This window comes from Poromitra crassiceps (genome assembly GCF_964638095.1).
Source record: "Poromitra crassiceps genome assembly, contig: HAP1_SCAFFOLD_561, whole genome shotgun sequence".
Taxonomy (NCBI): Eukaryota; Metazoa; Chordata; class Actinopteri; order Beryciformes; family Melamphaidae; genus Poromitra; species Poromitra crassiceps.
Window position 1 is genome coordinate 12501 of NW_028151847.1, and position 10377 is coordinate 22877.

Below are 10377 nucleotides of genomic sequence, written 5' to 3' on the forward strand. Positions count from 1 at the left end.
TATATTGCTCCACATCGACAAACCGCAAGAATGCCTCTGTGAAATGAGCAACAATTTCTTACAACTTCACTTCCGGTTGAGTGATTTTGCCTTCAAAATAAAAGCGTGTTTTTTTTTTATTTACAATAGATTAAAGTAGTAATCCATGAGACCCACAGAATTAACATCGTAACACTAAGAGGAACATCTAGTTTAATGTTTGATTATTAAACTAGATGTTCCTCTTAGTGTGACTATGTTAATTCTCCTCCCACACAGAATTAACATAGTAACATAGTTTGAGTGATAAGTGAGGCAGGAGGATCGACAACGTTTTTGTGTGAGATGTGAGGAGTGAGGACTGACGAGTGACACCGTATTGTGCGATGACTGACGCGTGAGGAGTGAAACAGTAATGCAGGAAGAATGACAGCGTTTTCGTGTGAGGACTGAAGGTGTTTCAGAGCACACTTGACATGGTTTTACTAGGAGACATGATAACTGACAAAGCTTACTCTGACGGAGGAGGATGCCCTAAAATGGTTGCCGTACACACCTCAAAGTTCTGTTCTTACATTACACTCAGACTAACGTTCTCTAAATGAAAGTGGGTGTTGTGCTTCGTTTTTTTTTTTAGTCTCTTAGTACAAGTTGAGAGCAGCAGACACAGACACACAGACACACAGACAGACAACATACCTGGCCATCAGTCTGTTTAGTTGTGTCTGTGTTACCGACTGTGCAGCAGGCTTGTAAAGTAAAGCTTTCGTTGTTTGGCTGGAGTGGCTTCTCCTTGGTTAGCGAGCTAACGTTAGCGTCACCGGTATTAGCTTCAGGGTTTTTTCCACTAGCTTGGTAGAGGCATGTTGTAACTTGTTTCTGAAGATGTTTGTGAAGATTAGAATTGCTAGTCTCGATGTGGATAGAGTTTTCGAACCGCCACATAGACTACAGCTCACCACTAAATTCTTGTTGTCCTTTACCGTGAGAACGTTAAAATAATGTGCATATTTCCAGGACAGAAACCCCACGCCTGCACTGTCGGGCGCCGCCATTGTTGTTTTCGTTCATTCAGTTGCACGCACGTAAGCACGTTGCTGCGTGACTGCGTCACGTCCGCCACGGCCGATGATTATTATGAGTTGTCTGCTATGCACGTGAAGTAACGAGTAACGAGCCTGTTTAAACTGCAATAATTGTAAGTACGTTACGTTACTGATGAAGTAATTCGTTACAGTACTCGTTACCGCAAAAAGTAACTTAGTTACTGTAACGCGTTACTTAATAACGCGTTAGTCCCAACACTGGTAACGAAAGATTTGAATCATCGTTAGTACAAAATAAAATGGAGGAGATTTGGTAGCCTGCAAGCAAGCAGGTTTGGCCAATCAACTGCTCCTAGATTGCCAGTTACATTCATCACGGCGCACACTCCATTCCAGTGGTGGCAGTAATGCGCCGTAACGTTTGTCAACCACCATATATAACTCGAGAATAAGATTTCCACTCACGCACAGGCACGTCTTTAGCTTGCACTTTTTTATTTACAGCATTTGGTTGTGCTTCTACTTCAATAGATTTAATATCATACAATGACTTTTGATACTTAACACGTTCACTGCCATTGACGAGTTATCTCGGCTTACAGAATCCGACGGTTCACTGCCAAGGACGAGTTATCTCGGCTTAAAAAAAAAAAAAAAATTTTTGACGGTGGGACGTGGATCAACGCTCCCACGTCTCCTATAAAATATTGGAGTCAGCGAACGTGTACAACCCATTCCACGGACCCACTAAGTGGCGACAGTGCTCTCCACACTAGGAAACGCAGAGCCAAAACTGTAGGGTAACGCGCGAGGAAACCATTCTCTACTGTAAAATGGATGGCGAAAACGCTTTCATTATCGCGCTGGGAGCTGGCGGTGGGGATTCCAAAAATAGACTGGGTGGAAAACACTTTGAAACACGCAGCATAAAGCCTAGAATCGCACAAAGCTTCATCAAAGCTCTCAAACCCAAGAAACAAGTGAGCCCTATCCACACTCGCTGCCAGGGAGGGAGGCTGCTCAAACTCGCAGCAGCAGCAGCAGCAGAACACTCGCTTGTGACAAACGCTGCGGAGGAGAACGCCCACGGAGGGAGGAGTTGGAAGCAGAGGGGGGTTTCCTGCTGTTATGGAGGAAATTACTGTTCAAAACTATTGTTTAGATGTCTGACGTCTTACTGATGCCAAAAATGAATGGTTAAAGTGACTGTTCTATCGAATTTCACAAAAAGCTATTTATCTCAGAATAAATTTCCAGACGCTGAAACCATGCTGTATTCAACTGCTAATGCTTACATAACTACTAACTCTACAAACTAACTATTTTAGACAGAGAAAGCACACATTCTATTAGTTCTTTTGAGATATTGTGTGTTCACAAAATCTTAGCAGAAAAGAATCCTCGGGTCTTGAAAGATGAGCCAGAATCCTCAAAAAAACCCTCTGCCAGAACCTACCTACAGTAAAAAAAAAAGGCTGGCAGTGAATGTGTTAAGTAGAGTAAATAACAGATACTTTTAAGACTTTTACTCAAGTAACGTTCTAATAGGAGGTGACTTTCACTTCTACCCAAGTCACTTTCTGGGAAGAGATCTGTAACTTGTGCTCAAGTTTGGCTTTCAGGCACTTCATCCTTCATCTACCACCATGACAAAGCCATCAAGTACACAGCATGACGGCTCGATCATCAGAGACGCAGTGGACTACCTGTCTCTGTCACACACACACACACACACACACACACACACACACACACACGCACACACACACACACACACACACACACCCTGTCAACTGGTTTATCCCTCCTCTCCTCCCTCTCTCTCTCTCTCTCTCGCTCGTCCACGTTGTGGCGCTGCTGCTGGCCTTGGCACAGGGCCAACATAAATCACAAACTAATAATGTTTTTTACGTCGGGGGAAAAATGGATAAAGAGAGAGGTAGTTTTTTGAACACGCCTTGTTTCAGATGAAGGATGGATTGTAGGGAGGCGATGTGCACCGTAGGTAGGAATCCATGGGATCAACACACACGCGCACACACACACACACACACGCACGCACACGCGCACACACACACACATGCACGCACACACTTCATTTTAAATGAACAGACTGGGCAGGTGTAACCATAAGGCTATTTTCCAAACTGCTCTCAGCCTCCTGGAAAGATCCATAATCACCAGACTAAGTACATTGCCACTGCCCAGGCTTAATGGACTTGACAAAAAAGGGAGACCACACGTTTCAAAGCAATGTAACACAATGTTTATTTTGGCTGGTATTGCCTTTTCAGAAGGTGGAAATCTTTTCTCTTCCATTAGTCTCATCTAGTGTCCTCTAGAGCAGGGCTTCCCAACCTTTTTTGTGCCAAGGACCGGTAGATACATGGGGAAAAAAAGTTGCGGACCGGTTGTCAATTTTAATGGTTTTAGTTACATATATATTTACTCACCAGGTGGCGACAAAGGTTAAATAACAGTCTTTTGTGTTGTACTGTATGTAGCCTATACAGTATTTATGTTTTTGTTTCAACTACAAACATAAATAAACGTCAACTTGAAACTATGTTTCAACTACCACACAGCCTATAATATTATAGCCTATGTTTATAAAAAAAAAAAAAAAAAAAAAAAAAAAATCTTACGGGGCAATTGCCTCATGTTTATAACTGTGTTGTGTTTTGTTGTGTTGTGTTGTGTGGTCTATCTGTCCTGCAGGGCATGGGTACCCGTACGTTCTGCCGGCCCCCGCCCAGGACTTTATCTCTGGTAATAAAGAAAAGAAAAGAAAAACAATTAAGCTAGTTCATATCACCCAACTACCAGCCATCCCCGCTGCACCTAATACTCTGCATTAATCTTTAATAAGCAGTCATAACGTGTTGCTGCTTTGGAAAGGTCGTTACACCCCCCCCCCCCCCCCGCAATGATGTAATAATACCGCCATCAATTAATTAATCACACGCTCGCTCGTCAAGGCTTCTTGCTCTGTGTGTGTGTGTGTGTGTGTGTGTGTGTGTGTGTGTTGCTTTTGCAAGGTGCACACTCATCAAACTTCCGCCTGTGCTCAGATTTGTCTCTGTCTTTGACCTCGGTCTCTCTCTCTCTCTCTCTCTCCCCCCCCCTCTCTCTCTCTCTCTCTCCTTGTGTCCCCATCATAATAAACAACAACCAATGTGAAAGATATCTCTATATGCACATTCCTGTGTGTGTGTGTGTGTGTGTGTGTGTGTGTGTTTTCCCAGGCCCCCAAAGCACTAACTCCAGCCTGGCCTTATTAAAGCTTGCCGCAGGCCCCAATGCAAAGTCATAAAGAACTCTGAATATGTTTGTGTGTGTACTTTGTGTGTGTGTAGTCTGTGTACTGTGTGTACGTGTGTGTACTGTGTGTGTACTGTGTGTGTGTGTGTGTGTTAGGAGAGATGGATGTTGTGATTAGGCGTGCAGGCTGTACACAGCCATGATGATCAATGTCTGCCTCCTGTCTGCTGCTTAAAGAGCAGGCACATAATCCATGGCAATGTTGATGATGTCATTAACCACTGCCTGCAGTGTGTGTGTGTGTGTGTGTGTGTGTGTGTGTGTGTGTGTGTGTGTGTGTGTGTGTGTGAGTGTGTGTGTGTGAGAGAGTGTGCGTGCGACTACCTTTTGTAGCTGCCATATAAAGTCCTGAGATTGATGGTGTGTGTGCGCTTCATTGCTCCCCCTGCTGTATGTATGTATGATAGCAGGGCTGGCACGGATCACAGCCCCCGCGGTTCGGGACGCGGTTCGGAACATCCGTGGTCCGCGGACCCCCCTCATTTTCATTGCATTTAAAGTTTAACGCTAAGTGCATGAGAACGCCTGCAGCGCAGCCAGACACAGACAGGCATCATCATGGCGAGCGCAAGTACGAGCCGACAAGCAGCGACAAGATATAACGAGAGCCACCACATGCGCACGCACACACACACACACACACACACACACACACCGGACGGTGAAATGTTGGCTTAAGACACATAACAACAAAACAACATGTGGGGCCACCGAGTAGCTTAACGTTAACGTTATGTTTCCAGACTCACCCTGTCTGTACTCGTGTCAAGTGACTGCAGGTTAGCAAACAACAGCCAGGAAGTTAGGCATAGCAGTGCCACGCTAAAACAGGAAGTTGGGTTGTTCTGCCTTCAGAGTAAAAGCATCACTTGTATCACTTATGAGAAAAAAATATTTTTTGAGCTGTGCAGCGTGCAACAAAATATAATAAAGTATAATAGTATTACAAAATCGAATCAAAATTGAAAATCAAATTTTGAGAGAAAAAAATCTGCCTTTTTTTTTTTTGCAAAAAAATATTTTTTTGCTGATCCGAAAAAATCCGTGATCCGTGGGTCAAAATCCGTCACGCGATCCGAACCGTGGGTTTTCTGATCCGTGCCAGCCCTATGTATATAGTGTGTGTGTGTGTGTATTGGCATCCATCTGAAGAACTGCAAAGGTATGCGCAATGGAAATGCAGGGAAATTGAGTGTGTGTGTGTGTGCGTGCGCGCATGTGTGTGTGTGTGTGTGTGTGTGCGTGCGCGTGTGTGTGTGTGAGTGAGCATCAGGGTATACAAGTGTAAAGAAGTGTGCTTGTGTGTCTGCAGAGGACTGCAGAAAGAAAGCGCTGAGTCGGCAGCGGCAGTGATATGGGCGTGTTAGGGGACGAGAGAGAGAGAGAGAGAGAGAGAGAGAGAGAGAGAGAGAGAGAGATGCAGAGATGATTGCTTGGATATGGAGGGAGAGAGAAGTTGCAGCGGGTTGCGGAGAAGGAGAACAGGAAAAAACAAAAGAAAGATGAAGTGAGCGTTAATGGCAAGGGAGAGAATGAATAGTGGGAGGGAGAGAGAGAGAGGGAGAGAGAGAGGGAGAGAAGTGATGGCAGAGAGCAGTTAGCAGCAGGTTGCTTTGGCATCTGGTTTGCCAGGCTTTCATCCAGGAAATGAAATGACTTACCTCTCTAAACACACACACACACACACACACACACACACACACACACACACAGAAACACACGCACACAAACACACACGCGCGTACACACACACACACACACACACACACACACACACACACACACACGTGCGTACACACACACAAACACATCCCAACACATTTAGCCACACGCTTACTCACATAATGACACTCACATTTTCATCGTCAATACCACCATCTGCCTTTCTTGGCTGTGTGTGTGTGTGTGTGTGTGCCACTGGAGAATCATTTTGATGCACTGTCCTAACGATGGTTGCTCTGCTCTGTATTGATACTGGTCAGACAGAGCGTTGCAGTGCTGAGTCACAGAGTCAAAGTCATTGAAACACCTGGTCAGTGCCAGAGGTCTCTGCTCACATAAGCACTCATTTCAATTAGCGACAAACCAAAAGTCCCCACTCATACTGGAACTCGTTTGTTGCCTGGCAACCACTTTTGTTTCGCTGCTGTTCAAGGACAATCTTGGAAAACTTGGAAAAAAAAACATACTGTAACATTACTGAGGAATACAGTTCAAAAGACTTCTTGAACATAAAAAAAATATCCTTATTATAAAATGATTACAATATTATTTACTACCATTTGTTAAAGCAGCAAGGCATGAGAGGCTGTGAATCAATGGCTAAGCTTAACAGGTCTAAAACTCACTATAAGTAATATGTAAATGAATGTGTCCCATGCTCTCAGTGCTGTTTGAGGCGTTCGCACCCTGCCAAGAATACACTTGTGGGAGAGACACTGGAGGCTTCTCATTAGAACAACAAACTCAAAAGCGCAAATTTAATAGCTGCAACTGTAGCCTGCGTTGTGATGACACGACAGTGGGATTCGATTCACCGATCTCTTACAAAGCGCACACGTTACGGCGACTAACAGACTACAAGATCCTCGTGAGTCGTCAGTCTCTGTTCCTTTCACACTATACAACTGTCTGTCTTGTAATCAGGAGTCATTTTGGTTTTCACACTATATGACTGAGCTATTCAGATAAGATATTTACATTACATTACTTTTATCCAAAGCGACTTACAATAACACATTTTTGTCAGCAATAGAGCAATAAACTATGCAACACAGTATATGACAACTACAACTTCTGGACGAATAGTGGTACAAGTTTAGCTTAGGTTAGTTTAGAAGTTGTTAGTTTAGAAGGGCCCAGATGGAGCCTGAAAAGGTGTGTCTTTAGTCTTTTCCGAAAGATCGGCAGTGATTCGGCCGTCCTGACCGACGGTGGAAGCTTGTTCCACCATTGAGGTGCCAGGGACGAGAAGAGTCACGAACGGGATGAGCGACTTTTGAGCCCCCGTAGTGAAGGAGGGGCGAGGCGTCCTGCGCTGGTGGAGGAACGGAGGGACCGGGGAGAGATTTGGAGCCTGACCATAGATTGTAAGTACAGAGGAGCTGTCTGGTGTACTGCCCTGTAGGCCAGAACCAGTGTTTTGAATTGAATGCGTGCCAAGGTGGGAAGCCAGTGAAGGTCCCGGAAGAGGGGAGTGACATGAGAGAATTTGGGTTGGTTGAATACCAGACGGGCTGCAGCGTTCTGAATGAGCTGAAGCAGTCGGATGGCTGCAGCAGGTAGCCCAGCCAGAAGAACATTGCAGTAGTCCAGGCGAGAGATGACAAGTGTCTGGACCAGGAGTCCTGGCATTGACAACACAGTAGTGTTGTCAATGGAGATGGAAAGGTCAGTGAGGGGACAGTCTTTCCCGGAGAGGAAGAGTAGCTCTGTCTTACCAAGATTCAGCTTGAGATGGTGGGCAGACATCCAAGCACCAATGTCTTTGAGGCATGCAGCGATACGTGCCTCGATTTGGGTGTCTGAGGGGGGGAAAGAGAGGTAGAGCTGAGTGTCGTCAGCATAGCAGTGATAAGAGAAGCCATGCGATGAGATCACATGGCCAAGAGATCTGATATAGAGAAGGAATAGCAAGGGGCCCAGGACTGAGCCCTGGGGCACACCTGTGCTAAGAGTACATGATCTGGATAGAGATCCTCGCCATAGAACCTGGTATGAGCGGTTAGAGAGATAGGAGGTAAACCAGGAGAGTGCAGATCCTGAGATGCCTAGATCAGAGAGAGTAGTCAAGTCAAGTCAAGTTTATTTATATAGCCCTAATTCACAAGCATGTCTCAGAGGGTTTCACAGAAAGTATGTCTAGCTGATTCTAGCTAACACACAGTAACAAGAATATACAGAATAAAGATAACATTTGAACATTTGAAGAAAGCAGGAGAGTGGAGGAGGGAGGGAGAGGGAGGAGGGAGGAGAGGGGGGAGGTGGGGAGAAAATAGGAAATGTGGAGGAGGAGAGAACAGAGGAGGAGAGATGAGGGTGCAGGGGAGGGAGAGCCAGGGTAGGGGTAGGGTCTAGGGTTGGGGGAGGGGAGGGGAGGGAGTAGGATACGGGCCCGGATTAGGGCGAGGGTGGGGAGAAATGGGAAATGTGGAGGAGGAGAGAACAGAGAAGGAGAGGTGGGAGGGTGCAGGGGAGGGAGAGCAGGGGGAATGTGAGAGGGAGGAGAGGGCAGAGAGGAGGGAACAGAGAAGGAGAGGTGGGAGGGCGCAGGGGAAGGAGAGCAGCGGGAATGTGAGAGAGGGGAGAGGACAGAGAGGAGGAGAGAACAGAGAAGGAGAGGTGGAAGAGTACAGGGGAGGTAGAGTAGAGGTAGGGTCTAGGGTGGAGGGAGGGAGTAGGATACGGGCCCGGATTAGGGCGAGGGTGGGGAGAAAATGGGAAATGTGGAGGAGGAGAGAACAGAGAAGGAGAGGTGGGAGGGTGCAGGGGAAGGAGAGCAGGGGGAATGTGAGAGAGGGGGGAGGACAGAGAGGAGGAGAGAGGCAGAGAAGGAGAGGTGGGAGGGTGCAGGGGAAGGAGAGCAGGGGGAATGTGAGAGAAGGGAGAGCAGGAAGTGGCAGGGATTCAGGAAAATAGGGGAGAAGAGGAGAAGGAGCAGAGGGGGGGAGAAGGAGGAGAGAGCAGGAGAAGGGAGGGGGGGGGCGGTGGGATGTGGGGGAGGAAAGAGCATGGAAAGAGAGGAGAACAGGAAGGGGGAAGAAGGGAAGAAGCGGGGGAAGGGGGAAAGAGAGAGGGGGGGGGGGAGAAGATCAGACAACTGACTACTCTAAGCATTAACCAGAGCTAACTGGGACATAGTATCTAGCTAATCTACAGCCTAATCTGGCCTATCCTACCCTGCTCTAGTCTGATTTTAGCCTGAACACTATAACAGGTCAGCCTTAGGCTGTAGCTAATCTATCGCCTACCTAAGCTGTTCTAAACCAACCGGCAGCCCTCGACCAGTGATGAAGAGCACCGATGCCCCCCGACCTGGCCCCCGCCCACATAAGGCGTGGGAGGGAAGGCCAGGCAGGGACACAGCGGCACCCCCTCACCCCCAGTGAACGCAAGAAAACCTTTCCACCATATGGTGGCAATCCACACATGGATCGCCACATGGATTGCCCCAGTGACTTGGCTGAGGAGGAACCTTGTGAGGTCGTTGTGCTAGGGGCCCACTGCTGCGGCCCGGGCGGACCCAGCCCCCACGCGACCCGCCCCCCCAGCCCCCAGCCACCAGCATAGTGACTGAGAGCGTGAGAGCAGGCCACGCGGGGGACGGGCCCACCCAGGCCACAGCAGCGGACCCCCATCCGGGGACTCCCCTCCGAGACAGGCCGAGAGATGCCGGGCTAAACCATGCACAGAGTTTCCGATAATGAAACTCTGTGAATGGTTTATTATGGAAATAAAATTTACAAGAGAACAGAAAATTGAAAATGTAAAAAAGAGTCCAACAGAAGGGATATAAAAATGTAATTTTTAAATTATCCTAAGATCAGGGAAGGGAGTTGAAAATCTAAAAAGTAGAGTCCAAAAAGAAATAGAAAATGTAGTCTTTAAGTGTTCGTAGGTTTAGAGAATACTAGTTAATTAGCTAGGTGAAAAAAGGGGTAACAAGATTGGGAGTTCCATGAGGATGATCTGAGGAATCCATGAGTCCGCGTTGGTGACATGGATTAAGAGGAGGGGAGGGGAGGATGGGAGTCGGAGGTGATGATTAAGAGGAGGGGAGGATAGGAGTTGGAGGTGATGATGAGGCGGCGGGGGGGGGGGGGGGGGGGCTGGGGGGGCGCCCCCCCCTTCCCTTAGGCAAGCAGGTGACCAGGATGATGAGGATAGGGGTCGGTGATGGTGATGAGCCCGGGGTGTCAGACAGTAGGAGTAGTGGGTAGATGGCCTAGAGTGACGACAGGTGGCTAGGGCGATGACGGCCGGACCTAGGGCTGCAGCGGTGGGGTGTACGTCAGGCCAATGAAGGACACCT

At 47.4% G+C, this 10377-nt stretch overlaps 1 protein-coding gene across 1 annotated transcript in view; it reads left to right on the forward strand.

Annotated features, from left to right (window-relative positions):
• Positions 1-2671: 2671 nt before the first annotated feature.
• LOC310771369 (chloride channel protein 2-like) overlaps positions 2672-10377 on the forward strand; it is a gene marked incomplete at both ends in the record, with an annotated part of 82670 nt that continues 74964 nt past the window's right edge. Inside the window, 2 exons of the mRNA XM_083663995.1 lie at positions 2672-2687; positions 3744-3794. Coding sequence (XP_083520121.1) covers positions 2672-2687; positions 3744-3794 — 67 coding nt within the window. The remainder of the gene's footprint in view (positions 2688-3743; positions 3795-10377) is intronic.